This window comes from Alligator sinensis, unplaced genomic scaffold (genome assembly GCF_000455745.1).
Source record: "Alligator sinensis unplaced genomic scaffold, ASM45574v1 scaffold1485_1, whole genome shotgun sequence".
In the NCBI taxonomy this organism is placed as follows: domain Eukaryota; kingdom Metazoa; phylum Chordata; order Crocodylia; family Alligatoridae; genus Alligator; species Alligator sinensis.
Genome location: NW_005842962.1, coordinates 124,834 through 141,286, shown reverse-complemented (window position 1 = coordinate 141,286; position 16,453 = coordinate 124,834). Strand labels below are relative to the sequence as shown.

Below are 16,453 nucleotides of genomic sequence, written 5' to 3'. Positions count from 1 at the left end.
AGCGAGGGGTCAGCAACATTTCTGGACAGAATGCCAAGAACACCCACAACTTCAACTTGTAAAATGTTGGCGTGCCAGGGGTGGATGGCAGGGGAGACACAAAGGGCCTGATCCTTCTGGCCATACAGCCCCGGCCCCTTCCCTGTCATCCACCCAGAGGCATGCGTGCCAAGCAAAATGACTTTGAGTGCCACACTTTTGCACCCATGCCGGGGGTTGCCTACCCCAAGCTACACTGTTCTCAGTGGTAGCAGATGACAAAATAAGCAGCAATGATTTCAAGTTGCAGCAAGGCAAGTTTAGGGTAGATACTAGGAAGAATTTTCTCACTAGGAGGGTAATAAAACACTGAAACTGGCTACCCAGAAATGTGGTGAAAGCCCCATCCCTGGTGGTTTTTAAGACTTGGCTAGGCAAAGCTTTGGCTGGGATGATCTAGTTGGGGATGGTCCTGCTTTGAGCAGGGGGTTGGATTAGATGACCTCCTGAGGTCCCCTCCAACCCTAATTTTTTTATGATTCTATAATTTTTTTGTGTTCTTTGATCCATCAGGGCTTAAATATGAAAAAGAGAAACAATGTAGAAATAAAAATACTGCAAGTCTTGCTGTTCTTGATCAAGCCAGTTGCTCATCTAACCTGGGTTTCCTTTATCATATAGGCAGTCCTCAGAAAATGCCCGCTCTTAGTTTTAACTTGTTCTTATTCTGCTTGTTTGTTTTTTATTTGTTTTTAAATAAAGAAGAAACATAATAGAGCAATTCTTCTGTTGCAAAGAACTGGGAAATGTTACTACAGGTCAGAATACTTTTAACATTGTGGATTCTTAGGTGAAAACTCTGGGTTGATGTTGTGAACCATGTTTGTACACTTAACAGTGCTGGCACTTAACATTACCTGGCATCGCATGGCACCCTTGAAATGATCTCAAGACACCCCAGGGTGCCATGGCACTCTGGTTGAGAATTACAGTGTTTGAACTCTATCAAACCAATAGAAACAAGTTCCATAGGTTAAGGTTAAGCTGTTCAAAACATGATTTCTTTCCTTTGCTTCTAAGGGTGGCATTCTATTCTTGTAGTTGTTTCAGGCCCCTCACATACATTATGTTTCTGGTGCAATTAAGGTGTTAATCATACCAGAAATAGCAACTGGACATGTGATCACAGAATGTATAGTCCCACAAAAATCACAAACCAGCCACAAAGTTGTTACTTGGAAAGTATGTAATATCTTGGTTTGCATGGTTATAACTTGAACATGTACTGTGCCATACAGGGACTGCCCTAAGTCCTGAGCATCAGAGCTGGCCTGATCAATTGATTGTTGGCTGGCTGGAACTGCTTGGGGGAATGAGCCCCAGCGTGGTCCCTGTCAGCTGACAGCAGGCCAAGGCAGCTCCAGGGATTAAAACACAGTGCCATCCTGATCAGCTAATCATCTGCAGCCAGGGACTATCCTATGAATCAAATCCTGGGACAGTCCCTGACAGCTGATGGCAGATCAGGATGACCCAGGATTCAGACCCTGAGACCATTGTTGGCAGGGACAGCCTAAAGGCTGAGCCCGGGGCCAGTCCCTGCCATCTGGTGGCAGATCAAGGAGGCCCTGGGACTCTAACCCTGGGGCCTAGCTGTCTGCATAATCTGATTGTCAAGTGGCAGGGACCTCCTTTGGGCTTGAGCCAACAGCAGATCAATTTGGTTTCAGGGTTCAAATGTTTCCCCTCCCTAATCATCAGCAGCCCGCCTACCTATCTGAAGCTGGCAGAGAAGGCCTTGGGACTCAAATCCCCAGGCTGTCCATGCCAGCTGATGAGAGATCAGGATGGCCCCAAGGTTTGAGCCCTGGGCCATCCTGATCAGCTGATTGTTGGTTGACAGGGAACAGCATCAGGAACAGCCCTGTGGAGTCCTAGAGCCATCTGGCAATCAGCTAATTACTAGACACTCAACCTGCTGGTGCAGGAGGAAAACCGAGTAGAGGTTTTCAGGAACCTGGATTTGACCTAGGGCACCTAAATTCTACTTAAGACCTTTTATTAAGGAACTATACGCAGATCCACAAAAGCACCTAAGTACCTAAAGTGAGACACAGATACCATTTGAATGCTACCCAAAGAATGTAATCCACAAAACCTTTGCCCGATCAATTATGCACCTAAAATAGAATAAAAAAGATGCCTAACTTTTCAGCAGTGACTTTCCCTAGACACCTTGAATGCTGCAACTGTGCATACACAAAATAAATCTGAGAGGTGCCAAGATGACATTTAAGACACTTAAAGATACAGAAAATATGTGCATATCAATGTGTTTTGAGGGACCTAATCCAGTAGGCAAGCTCAGAACATGGTTAATAGATACCAGTAGCATTGAGCTCACCAAAAGGCATTGTTTCCATGCCATTCATGGCCCTAATGGGAAGGAAGTTATCCCACTGCTGTTCATCTGTTTTATTCCATGAATGTTAAAGGCACGATGCAGAAAAGCCAATGGGGGCAGGAGAAAGCCCAGGGTATTTGTCTTCCTGAACATCATGCATTTCAGTCAGCCAGACCAACTTTAAGCTTTCTCTCTTTCTCCTGGCCCAGCATACTTTACCTTCCTGGATGTCTTGTAGGTCAGCTTCAAGAGGAGGGCTATACACAATGGCTAGTCTATGATCTAGCACTTAGAATAGTATACTGGAAAGTGGGATCTGTGGGTTCAAACTCTGAATGAAAGGAGCCTGAAATCATGGTTTCCTGCTCCCTGGGCAAGTGCCATATAAGATTAGAACATGGGAGAGTCCTCCTCCTCCATTTTTTCTTCTAGCACCTATGCATACACTTAGGAAATCCTTTTACTATCATTTTTTACTTTATTTTTTTTCTGTGTAGGCACAGACACAGAAGACACATGGAAACAGTGAATGTGACAGCGGTGACAGAGTTCATCTTGGTTGGATTTCCTAATATCCATGAGGTGGAGATAATCCTCTTCATCATATTCTTGCTCATCTATCTAGTGACTGTACTGGGAAACAGCGTCATCATTGTACTGATATGTATTGATCACCGTCTCCATTCCCCAATGTATTATTTCCTCAGTAACCTGTCCTTCATAGAGATCCTCATGACTTCTTCTCTGGTTCCTAAAATGTTGGCCAACTTCCTGTCTGAGAAAAAAGCTATTTCTTTTACTGGCTGCTTTAGCCAGCTCTTTTTTTACTTCTTCATGGGCACAACAGAATTCATCCTCTTTGCCATCATGTCTTATGACCGATATGTTGCTATATGCAATCCACTGAGGTATTCCACAATCATGACTGGAAAGATATGCATTCAGTTGGTCATTGGTTCTTGGGCAGGAGGTCTCTTCATGATTTTGTCATCATTGATCCTGAAAGCACAATTGCCCTACTGTGGTCCCAATGTGATCAACCACTACTTTTGTGACAGTGCACCACTGCTGCACCTTGCTTGTGCTGATGTCCAGCTCATTGAATTCATTGACTTCATAGTGTCTCTGGTTCTGCTGCTTGGCTCTCTCTCATTGACTGTGGTCTCCTATGCCTACATAATCTCCACTATACTTAAGATCCCATCTGCACAAGGGAGGCAAAAAGCATTTGCCACTTGTGCCTCTCACTTCACTGTTGTTTCACTGGGATTTGGCATCACCATGTTTGTCTATGTCAGACCTTCACAAAGTGAGTCCATGAAATTCAACAAAATTCTCTCGGTTTTATCCAGCATTGTGACACCCCTCCTAAACCCATTCATCTTCAGCCTAAGAAATGAACAAATGAAGGAGACTTTAAAAGATGCTGTGAAAAAGTACCTGTTGATCACCCAGTGGGCTGGGATGTCATGATTTATACTGTGGTTGGAAATAAATATATATTTATAAATTTGTAATGAGCTTTTAATTTATCCAATGTGATCTTAAACATTTAGAAGCAGATTATCCTTCCACGTATAATAAGCTGGGTGACCATACTGCATGCCATTTATAAATTTACTGTTGTATCAAATCCAGAGCTGGTGATTTGATCTAGATTTAGAATTCATACACTTATTTTGTTTAAGATGATTTACTTTCCATCAGAAGAAGAAGAATTATGTTTTACATTCCAGACTAAATTAAAAGAGCAGACTTCAGTGCCTAAGATTAAAAACAAAAACAAAACCTTAGGTCAATTATAATGGCCAGTGTCTAGATTCATACTGATTTCTTAAGAAGCTTAAGGGAACCTTGGGTGCAGTTTAGACACCTACATTTTCCTGAGACAGAAGGGATAAAATACATTTGATGCCTCCACTTTTGACTGTGCAGTTCCCTAGGCGTGTATACATTAGGGCATCAGGACACACACAAAATAAATTCTGATGGAATGCCTACATAACCAACCCCCATTTAAGCTCCATTGCAATTCAAATAGAGTCAGGGATGGCCTTAAGCACAACCTAAGTTCTGGGAAAGGCCCAATCCTTTTGGCCTGCACCAAGCACACCTATTTCTTATATATAGAATTAAATTCATTTAAGACATGGAACCATTGGGTGCCTGTGCACCCATAAGGGTAATGGTGCCAGCAAGGAACCGGACAAGAGGAGCCTGACTTTGTAGCTTGTGAATGTTGTCATCCTCTGGGAAGTGGGGAGGACCTGGATTCTAATATCTAATATCAGGTTATCCCTGTTCTCTTAATGAATGATAGTCTAATGTGAAATATATAATCATTTCTATAGGTGGATCTAGGATTTTGAAAAGTGAGGTGCAAATGGTGTGGCACATCATCACATATAATACAGTGCATATTTTTCTCCAGTTAAATGGAAACCACATGCTTTATTAATATGCTAATGGGCTAGTACTAAATTATTTAGTTTAAGATCAAAACAAAAATAAATATAAATATTGGACTGTCACCAATTTTCTAGAGTATATATACAGTCTTAAAAAGTAACAAACTAGGCAAAAAATAGTCAACAGATACTGTGTCATTAGTCCAGTAATTATTATTGTTAAATGTACATTCTCTTATTCAGGTTCATAAAACAAAATCTAGCCTCCTTAAGATTCTTGACACTGCCTCAAATACTTCACTCTCAGACATTTCTATGTTTGAGTTAAGATTTTGATGAGAGCTAAAAACAGTCTGCAGATCTGTGAAATAGAATAGAGAGGTAAGCAGGAAAGGATAACAGGCAGCCAAATTGCTGAAGAAAGGATATTATGAATAATGGAACATCAAGACAATTAAAAAGGAGACAGAGTAATTAACACTTGTACAGTGGAGAGATATTAGCAGGTATCAAGGAGATGATAATGAGCCATACAGTCAACTGACTTTCCCAGCACTGCCTAAATAGAAATGCTGCTGCCCCTCCCAGGCAATTGGTTTTAAGGTTTGGGTGGAGCAGGAACAAAAGCACCATTCAACTGCACTACTGTCTGCCCCTTATCCCCTCCCTTGCCCTCCTACCCCTCCACCCTCCCAGGATCTTTCCCTGATCATTCCTGAAAGCAAAGACCAGAACATAGAATCCCACCCTTCCAGGTAAAAACCTCTGTGTACTAGGTTACATACAACCTCTGTATAATAGGCTCTCTCATCAGGTACCTAGTGAGAGTTTTCCTTGCTTATTTTCCTTTTGGCCCCATTATTTTTGCTCCTATCAAGCCAGTTCTACACCCTGGAGCTTATGGTTATCTGCCTATGAAGGGCATAGGACCTGGGGTGACATTCCATTCCTTTTTTGTTCATCTTTATCCTTGTACAGACATACAGTTTCTCCTGGGAGAGTTGCTGCTTTTCCAGAAGGCACATCAAGTGTACAGATGTTCAGGCTTTTTCTCCCAGAGTAAAAATGGCTGTTCCCAGGGAAAAAAATAACCTGGGAACAACCAGAGTTAACTCATTACCAAGAGAGTTTCTCCTGGGAGAGAAAATGTCTGTACATGTTATAAGTTTTTAGATTGCCTGCACATATGTAGCTGGCATATGTAGTTGTCTGCATATGAAGACTAGGCATGTACGGTAAGATGCACACTGGGTGTGAATATCTACTTACCTCTTATAGACATCTCTAGATGTCCAAAAATGTAGCTGACCAAAACCCATGACTACCAGGACTTAGACTTAGAAACAGAGAAGGGCTAAGGAAAAGAGGGAGTTTGAATTTGGGGAACTATGACAACAATAGAGCACTCTAAGCACCATATGCGAGTCATTACAAACGCTTCTTCCAGCACACATAGAGTTCATAGATTTCATAGATGTTAAGGCTGGAAGGGAACTCGAAGATCATCAAGTCCAGCCCCCTGCCCTAGGGGCAGGAAGTCAGCTGGGGTTGGTCAAAGGATCCCAGCAAGATAAGCATCCAAACGCTTCTTAAATGAGTCCAGAGTAGGTGCTTGCACAACCTCTGGAGGGAGTCTATTCCAGGTCTTGGAGGCTCAGACAGTAAATAAATTTGTCCTTATGTCCAGCCTAAAATGGTCTTGGAGGAGTTCATGACCATTGGTCCTTGTTTTTCTTTGGGGCACTCTGGTGAACAGACATTCTCCCAGATCCTGATGTACCCCCCTTATATACTTATAAATAGCCACCAAGCTTTCCAGGCCAAAGACCCCCAGGGCTCTCAGCCTCTCATCATAAGGCCTATTCTCTTGCCCTCTGATCATGCACATGGCTCTGCTCTGGACTCTCTCAAGCCTCTCAACATCCTTCTTGAATTGTGGAGCCCAGAATTGGATGCAGTACTCCAGCTGTGGCCTCACCAAGGCCAAGTACAGCGGGAGGATGACATCCTGAGATTTACTTGAGAAACATCTATGGATGCAAACCAAAGTATTGTTTGCTTTGCCAACTGCAACATCACATTGGTGGCTCATGTTCATCTTGTGGTCAATCATGACACACACACACACACACACACACACACACACACACCACCTCCCAGTTGTGGTGCTAGCAAGCATAGCACTGCTGAGCGTATAAGCATGCTGCGGGTTTTCTCTCCCGAGGTGGAGTACCTTACATTTATCTATATTGAATGTCATCAGGATAGTATCCACTCACTTACTAAGTTTATCCAGGTCAGCCTGGATCACTAGCCTGTCCTCCAGTGTGGACGCTATGCCCCAAAGTTTAGTGTCATTGGTGAACTTAGCCAATGTGCTTCTAACACCAATGTCCACATCATTGATAAAGATGTTAAAAAGAACTGGTCCAAGGACAGAGCCTTGCAGGATGCCACTGGTCACAGAGCACCATGATGATTTGCTACTATCGACCACTATACTCTGGGTCTGACTTAGGAGCTTCCTTTTGAAGCTGGTCCCTGGGCAGCCATGAAATGGACATCCAGTGAGAAAATGTTGAGCCTGGAGGAAGATCAGTAAGCTAGATGATGTAGGCATCAGCAAAGTGGTTGTTGGTCTGGAGGGGAAGATACACTGTGGCCTCTCTCTCTACAAGACTGCCCTTCGTCCATATTTTCCAGTGACTGTTAATGACTTGCCTTCAGAAGGAATGCCAGCAAAGATACTAAGCAGTGGCTGGCCTATGGTGTGGCCATTTTTCTGTGGTGGTGATAAATCAAAGATAGCCAGGTTCAAGCCATCTTGGGAGAGGGGAGAGTCTCTGGCTTTCCCAGTGATTGCATTGGTCACTTAGCTCAGGAGGACAAAGGTGGATGTCCCTTTTCAGTCTCTAAGTCTAAATCTGGAATAGTTTCACTAGGATAGTTGGACCTCAATCTGTTCTCATTAAAGTCTTAAAACCAATCATGTCAATTTTTAATTGCTTTTCCCAAGGGAAATATTAGATGTTTTAGTCAGCGAGTTCTCTTGGGGACACAAGTCAGACAGAAATTACTGAACACCTATGGATATTGTTAGAGGAGGAAAACAAAACTTGTTTAGCTCCTATGCATTCTTCTTACCTATGAAATAAACTGAAAATAATGCACAGAGTAGTTTGAAAATATAATGATCTAGTTTGTTGCAATTTGTCCTAGATGATGTAGCATTAGAGGAGATTTAAGATGCTAGGCTTGGTTTTCTCCCTTCCATCTGGACTTGATTTTTTTTTACCTATCACCAGATCCAGACACTTAGTAGAAACCTGGAGAAGATGTACTAACTAATGCAAAGATGCAGCCACAATCTTGTCTCCTTATTGCAGAATTCCTGTCCAAAACAATAGTATCTCTATCTCTTCTCACAGATGTACGAAGAACCCAGGGTTCCGCTAATGTTCTGGAAAAGGTAAAGCAAAGGGCCAGCCAAAAGGAATAGGGATGGGCTAAGGAAGCAGGGTTGTACTATTTTTCCCCCAAAACATTTTAATGTGAAAATCCCTTTTCTGTGATCTTTTGTTGATTCTAGTTCTTTTCATTAGACATCAATTGGTTTTCAAAACTTACTTTTTAAATAAGTTTTGCCTGAATGGAATAGAATAAAGAATGGCATGTTGGTATATTAAGTTTGTTTTTATGCCACCCTAACTTTTACAAAATTCTTCTAAAAGCAAAACTGTGGACAAATTTTCTTTCTGCATTTTGGGGAATACCCTGCACAGATTGTTGCTTCTCACAAGAGGTTGTTGGACTTTATGGTCTACATATCCCCTTCCAGTGTTACGTGTGTAAATACTTTTGTTTGGAAAAGTTAGACAAAAATGTAACTCCCTCTGACTATAAGAATCTCAGTTTTCCTAATAATGCTTCATTTTCTCTTTATTGTCTATTGCCATTTTTTAAATAGTTGTAATTTTTCATTTATTATTTTTTAGAGAACAGACCTCAGCCACTTTTATTTCATTTAATTATTGATTCAGTATGGGTGTGTCTACATGTCACCATGCCTTAGTATTTCCTTTTGGAAGTACTAAAGAATGGTGCAGTAACTGCCCATAGTGAGCTGTGTGCTTGGCACGCGGTTACATTTTGCTGCTACTTTACCATAGCAGCATGCTAAAATGGGGGATCATGCTGCTACAGTAAAGTAGCTGTCGATCACGAATAGACTCACATGATCACTATGTCACTGTAGCATGCCATATGGTGATGTAGTGTATTGCTACTGTGACGTAGGACAATGTGTAGACATGCCCTATTTGATGTATTCATTCAGGAGCAAACTATGATACAGTTGCTTACTTTAAATAATATCTTACAACATGAATTCTGCTATTGAAAACAGAGTCTGCTTGTAGAATACGATTATACTCAGTGTACACATCACAATCTAGCCTCTAGTGTTTTTCATGGGCACTGCTCTTTGCCTCTGCACATCTGTGCACTTTTATAGGTTTTATATTATATTAGGTACACTTACATTCTTGGTTTTATACCTAGCTTCAGAGCTCTTTGAGACAGAGATTGTCTTTTTGTTCAGTGTTTGTACAGAAGCTACCACACTGGTTCTTTGTTGATGGTGTTTTTGACTGAGCTGATTCAATTGTATAGCAATACTTCATGAAACTTTTTGTACAGTGAAGGGGTTGGACTAGATGACCCTTGAGGTGCAAACCTATGATTCTATTATATTTTTATTTACTTTTTATTAAAAAGTTGGCCATCTGTATAGACAGACAAAAAACAGCCACAATATATTCATGTGGGAAGCATTAAAAAAAAGTTGTTTCCTAAATGTCATCATTGTTTAAATAGATCACCTCTGTTGATAAAATTATTGGTTCATCCCCTTAGGTTAAGAGGGGGGAAATAACTGTGGTATTGAAGGAACCTCTCTCTTGAGAACTTTGTCACTCCACATTAGTTTTTCTTCACCGTATAAAATGTTGTTGGGAGAGTCATGGTGAAGCATTCCCTGTCCACTCATGCACTTTCCCTGCTGCTCTCTCCTAAAAATGAAGTGATTTATCTCCTTTTGACTCTCTCTCTCCTAAAAATGAAGTGATTTATCTCCTTTTGACTCTCTTTCAGGCATGCTTATTGGCACACGCTCCAGGCAGCTCCAAGTCCACAATGTTGCTGTGTTTTTGCCCTTACTCACTAAAAAGCTTAACAAAGTATTTCATGTGATCGCATCATGGCTCTCAGATCACAAGTACTGACCCAAGGACCTGAAAGTAGGGATCCTGTTATGGTACTTGGTAGCATTGTGCAATGACCTTGCACTCAAATTTAAACAGGTGTAAATACGAGCCACAAGATACAAATCAGCAGTTTAGGTTGAAGAGTTACCCAATGAGCATATGATTAACGCACATTTTAACATTGTTTTGTCCATATGAAATAGATAAACAGTCTGTGCAACTGATAGGTTTGGTGCTGAATCTCATATCTCTCTGATTGTTAGCAAGAAATAATAGTTTAGTAACAAGAAGCAATCTTGAGGGAAAAAGACAGAGACAGAACCTTGCTCTCATTTAAGCTATGTAAACCAGGAGCAACTACAAATGAAATCAAAAGTACTGGTTCTGACCTAATTTACAACAGTCTAAAAGTTGTATAAATATGTCAATCTCCATCCCCTCTCCATATTACAAATGTACACTTGACTGAGTCAAACAGAATGATCACTGAATTATATCTTTGTGAGAGAGTGAGAAGCAGCTCCCTGGCTCCAGTGCAGTTTCTCCCAATTGACAAACAATGCCCTGTCACCATGCACTCAAAGAACTTAATGCTAGTACATGACAGTGCCAGTGATCTCAGAACCAGGACAAATAGAAAGTCTGTCACTAAATCCCACAATGTTCCTTTGTTTTTTTTGGCTTCTCGTTCTTAATTTATTCATTTCTTTCCCTTCTCTTGCAGATCTCTGTCCAGGTCAGACAAAAAGTGGGAGCATGGAAATAAAGAACATAACAACTGTGACTGAATTTATCCTGGTGGGGTTTCCCAGTGAACACAATGTGGAGATTCTCCTCTTCATATTCTTCCTTGTTATGTACCTGGTGACAGTGCTCGGTAATGCTCTTATCATCATGCTGATCTGCCTTGACTACAGACTCCACACACCCATGTATTTTTTTCTCTGCAATCTATCCCTTATTGAGATCTTCATGACCACCTGTGTGGTGCCCAAAATGTTGGCCAACTTCCTTACTGAGAGGAAAACCATTTCCTTCATTGGCTGCTCTGTCCAGTCATATTTCTACTTCTTCATGGGATCCACAGAATTCATCCTTTTTGCTGGCATGTCTTATGATCGATATGTGGCTATATGTTATCCACTGAGGTATTCTACAATAATGACTGGCAGGGTGTGTGTCCAGGTAGTCATTGTTTCTTGGGTTTCTGGGTTCCTACTCATTCTGATGTCCACTATTTTGAAGTCAAAATTACCTTTCTGCGGCCCCAATGTGATCAACCACTTCTTTTGTGACAGTGCCCCTGTTCTTCACCTTGCCTGTGCTGACATTCGGCTTATTGAACTAATTGACTTTCTCTCTTCTCTGATTCTCCTACTTGGCACTCTGTCATTGACACTAGCCTCTTATAGCTACATAATCTCTACCATACTCAGGATTCCTTCTGCACAAGGAAGACAAAAGGCCTTTGCCACTTGCGCCTCCCATTTCACTGTTGTCTCAATGGCCTATGGCATCTCCATATTTGTCTGTGTCAGGCCTTCGCAGGCTGACACCATGAACTTCAATAAAGTCCTAGCTATTCTCTCCAGCATTGTGACCCCCTTCTTAAACCCTTTTATCTTCAGCCTGAGGAATGAGCTAATGAAGCAAGTCTTGAGAGAGACCCTGAAAAAATGCCTATCAATCCCAAAAAATGAGAGACTGTTGTGACTTTGGGTGAAAAGACATTTTGAAAGCATCTTAAAAAAGCAAGAATTTCTTTCTGCTGCACATTGTTGTTACAAGGGGGCCTACATACAAATTCTACCTCTAGCTTAAAGCCTATTGCTCTGGTCTAAAAGTCTTTGAGTAGGAAGTCAGACTAGATAGCAACAGCATTTTTTCTGGCAGTCTTGTTTTTTGAATACACTATCTGAATGCACAGCAAATGTAGCATTCCCATGACTTTGTCATTAGAGAATCTAATATTGAAACCTAGATCTTAAATTGACGATGTCCATTGGCACAACCTCACTAATGTTAATGGACCTGCACTGATTTACAGCCTGGGGATCTGTTCCAGTGTCCCCTGTGAAACAATGTCTACGCCAGCTGGAGATTTGGCCTTTTGACTCCAAAGGATAAAACCATGAAAATAATGAGAGTCTGAATTAAAATAATACTATCCAAGTATAACACCAGTTTTTGCACATGTGCAGCACTGCACTAAGGATACCACACTATTATAATTCCTAGCCATCCAAGACACAATGGTGTTATGACCTGTACCAACATGGAACAAAAAGATGATACTACTCCCTGAATCCTCTCAGAAAACCTGATGATCTTTTTTCCCCCTTTTTTCTGCTGCAAGGTGCCTTTTCAACTTCACAAACACAAATATAATTCCGAAAATGTGAGTTCACCCACTGGTATCGGTGGACTACTTATATACTAGAAGCCATAAGTAATTGCATGTATTTTTTTTTTTTGTTACTGGATGGGGGCCTGGTAGCTTGGAGAAACTGATATAACAAAAGAGGAAAGTTTATTTCTGTAAGTCAAAGGCTAGATGTTTAACTACAACTATAAGCTTCTGCTGTTCTATCAATGTTGACTGAACCTACATGGGAAGATGCAGCACATGTCAATGAATGAGGGTTTTTTTCTGTAAATTAAGGTATACCATCTCTCTGAACAATATAAAGTAAGCCAACAGAAGCACTCTTTTGTCAGCCTGGTTGTATCTATGCCATGGGATTCTTTCACTGGTTCAAACACATAGTGAAAACACATGTTCAGGTTTGATTCTTTGATTTGTTTTTTCCTTAATGTATGTCTCTGTTGGTATGCGTAACCTTGTATAAATTGTCTAGAATTGCATGTGTAAGATTACAGAAATCGAGTTTGTATACCCTTAGAAATTCCAATTCATGGAAAAATCTGACATTAGAATATTTGTTCTCATTCCAGTTCAGGACAAAAAAAATACACTTGAAATTTCATATGAAACAAAAGTGTAAAAAAAAAAAATTCCATGATTATTTTGCTTAGAAGTTCTAAAAGATATTGAGGAACAAAGTTAGTCTGTTATTTCATTTTATTCACCAAAGATGTCAGCTATTTAATCCCAATTGAAGCTTCTTGTGTTGCATTTCATTAGCCAATTTACCCACGAGTCACACATGTATATGACTTAAGTGACCAAAATGGAGCTTTAAGTATCTCCCCCACTTGTGATGAAAGTCCCAGTTGTAGCTATGTGAATCAATGGCATGTCTCCACAATCAGCTATCTCTAGATGTGAAGAGGCTCTATATGGCTAGGGAGATTCTGCTGAAGTGTCTCTAGAGCCCTGTGCAGGTCAAAAAAATTTAGACATGATAAGAACATAACTACAGGCACTTTGTCTCTGGTGCAGGAGCAGCTTCTGAGGTTTCTTAGCATGTTTCCTACACCTAGAGCAGTAACAGGAAGGGTGCAAGTGGGTATGGTCACCTGTCAGGCAGTGAGGCATAGCCAAGAAAGAGAGGACTCCAGGGAAATGACCTACACTAAGATTTGGGGTATTCCAGCTAACTTTAAGGTCCAGGAGGTAGTAGGAGGGAAGTTTCAGAGGCTAGAATAGGGACTAGAAGGCTGTGTAAGGGGGTTTAGGATGAAGCAAGGATATGCTAGAGACAAAATGAGGAGGTAGGTGTGGGAACAAAATGAACCTCATAAGGAATGAGAAGCTGGGGTGAAGAGGGGATATGTGCCCCTCAGGCCATGTCTCCTAAAGAGTTTTCCAAAATGCTCCCCAAGGCATGCTGTGTACTGGGACTTGTGCTCTGTGCAAGGGGAGATCCAGGATTTTGGAACAGTGGATGTGGGAGCAGTGACCTGCGCTGCACTACAGGGGTGGCTGCAACCCCAATCCCATTCCCTCCCCCATTCCCATTCCCTCCCCCCCACACACACTCCAAGGTAGGAAGACCACACTGCAGAAGGATCAGTGGGACACTTTTTTTAAAAGTCCCTCAAGTGGTTCCCTCCCCTTCCTCTCCATGCTTAGCAGCATGTTTCCTCCCCACACATTCCCATCTCTGCCATCCACTGATGCCAATGTTACGGTTCCCCAAATGATCCAGACAGAAGACTGCTCCAGAGCCACTCCTGCCCTGCCCCAGTTGGTCTGCATCTGGACCTAAACTCTTACAGAGGCAGCAGTGGACAGGTTTGCTTTCCACATGTCTGCTCCTGGGCTGGCAGGGAATACCCAGAGGTACTGGGTAGAAAGAAGGAATCTGCTCACTCTTGCTGCTATCCCTGGCTGAGCCCAGCTTCATGTGGAGCCTGGCTGGAGTTGGCAGGAATGGCTTTGAAGATTCTTCCCTGCCCTCGGGACAATTGGAGACTGTAGCACTGGTGGTCAAAGGGGGGTGGGGGTGGATGGGGGAAAACATGACAGAGCATGGAGGGTGACCATTCTTACTTATTTCGGGGTCTTAAAAAAGTTTCATCTCGTCTTCCTGCATCTGCATCACTTCAACACTCCTAGGTCCACCTCTGACTCTGTGCCTGAGAAGGAAAGCAATGCATGAGAGTAGTGCCAGGCCCCTGTTGTACCTACTTCATTTGATCCTTGAGACATTGACCCAGAAAACACCAATTACCTCTGAAACAGTGACCTGGATGCTTCTAGATATAAGTAGGGGTGCCATACCTTTAATGGTAACCTCCAGGTCAAAGCTGCAGATTGCAACCTGCCTCTTGAGGAGATGTGACCTTGCCCACCATCTCAGGTTCATCCACTTCTTCTGAATGGACTCCACTGATTATTCATGCCCCATACAGACTTGATCTGCTGACACAGTTCTCCTCACAGAAGGCCTTTCCCATTTTGCTCCACCAGACGCTGGATTATAAATGTGTTGGGGGAAAATAGAGATGCTGAATAGGGATAGTGCAGTGCTGCCTGACTCTCCCCTGAGCTACCTTGGCTTCTTTCATGGCAGTGTCAAACTTTGCCAGTGGTGGGCAGCTTGCTAGCAGGTAAATCAGGAGCCATACTCCCAATTTTGGGAGGTGAGGGTGGCATTAATGATTAGACCACAGATTCATAGAAGTTTAGGTCTGTAAGGGACCTCATGAGATCATTGGATCCATGCCCCCTGCTCTGGGCAGGATTCCTTGAGTTCAATTCCTAGGTATAAGAAAGGAATTGTACGTAGTGATTCATGCAAGGAAGGTAAAACATTTTTCCAAAACTTTTAGATTCTATTCCAGTGTGGTCAAAGAGTGAATCTAGTACAGTAATTCTCAACCAGGATGCCCTTGCACCCTGGGTTGCCTTGAGCACCTGTAGAGGATGGTGTGGGGTGCCACACTGTTAGGCATGCAAACACAAATCACAGGATAAACCTAAAGATTTCAAATAGGAATCTATAGCATTAAAAACATGCTGACACATTGTGGTCTTTCAGAGTTCTTTACAATGGAAGAATTGCTTTATTATTTTTCTGTAGTCCAAAACCAAATGAAAACTAAGAGCCAACAATTTCCAAAAGGGTGCTTTGAGTCTGACATAGTGGGTAGAGTAGAAAACCTAAAGATTACAATGGCTGGATCTTTATTATAGGTATGGGAAAGAACACTGGTCTATTGGCTATAATAACTAATATACTCATCCTTGCTGTCTTATTCTTTATTTTTTTGTGCAAAATATAGCATTTTCAATAGGATAAGTGAAGAATAGTCCTACTCAGAATAGCCTATAAACTCAAAGGTGGGGTAGGTACCCTATATTCTTCCTATCTTTCTATTTTTTAGTTTGCTTGCCATATTCTGTCTTCGTTTTGCTTTTTTATTTTGTTTGTGATGTTTTTTCCTATTCTGATAGGCACAGGCTTCAGGAGACCCCTGAAGGTCTATCTAGTGGAGGATTTAAAAATGGCTTGAATAATATTAGTGTACAGGTCCCATTGACTACCACTGAATCACTTCTAGTTTGTTCATAGGAATGTAGAAGGAAGCCCCATGAGGGAAAGTAATGGATGACATTTATATATGACATTTCCTTTTTTCCCCATGCAGTACAATTTACCATCTAGTACAAAGCCTGAAACATGGTTCATTTCAACATTATCCATTAGACCAGAAATACCCCAGACAAATAGCCATGTGGCCCAATGGATAAGGTGTTTCACTTTGGGTCAGAAGATTGCATGTTCAAATCCTATCATGGTTGTGAGTTGCTTCCTGCCTGTGCAGGGCTCCCTTTCAACCCAGTGGGCCTGGATGAGCTTCCTCCAGTAATGCTGAAGGATTTACTCAGAGGTCATAACAGAGCTGCTGGTACAGCTGTTTGTGTGCTCCAGTCAGATCCCAGAGGACTGGAAAAGAACCACTGTGGTCTCTTTTTTCAAGAAGGGAAA

The 16,453-nt window shown here is 41.8% G+C and overlaps 2 protein-coding genes across 2 annotated transcripts; both read left to right on the top strand.

Moving 5' to 3' along the window:
- The first annotated feature begins 2,899 nt into the window (after nucleotides 1–2,899).
- On the top strand, nucleotides 2,900–3,856 carry LOC102374359 (olfactory receptor 6M1-like). Its single transcript, XM_006036424.1, has one exon. It carries the CDS (start codon nucleotides 2,900–2,902, stop codon nucleotides 3,854–3,856), a length of 957 nt encoding a protein of 318 aa, XP_006036486.1.
- A 6,955-nt stretch (nucleotides 3,857–10,811) lies between these two features.
- LOC106722991 (olfactory receptor 6M1-like) lies at nucleotides 10,812–11,768 on the top strand. Its single transcript, XM_014526112.1, has one exon. It carries the CDS (start codon nucleotides 10,812–10,814, stop codon nucleotides 11,766–11,768), a length of 957 nt encoding a protein of 318 aa, XP_014381598.1.
- The last annotated feature ends 4,685 nt before the right edge of the window (nucleotides 11,769–16,453 follow it).

Excerpts from the sequence above, each read along its gene's own strand:
- LOC102374359 (XM_006036424.1), top strand. The coding sequence starts at position 2,900 with ATGGAAACAGTGAATGTGACAGCGGTGACAGAGTTCATCTTGGTTGGA.
- LOC106722991 (XM_014526112.1), top strand. The coding sequence starts at position 10,812 with ATGGAAATAAAGAACATAACAACTGTGACTGAATTTATCCTGGTGGGG.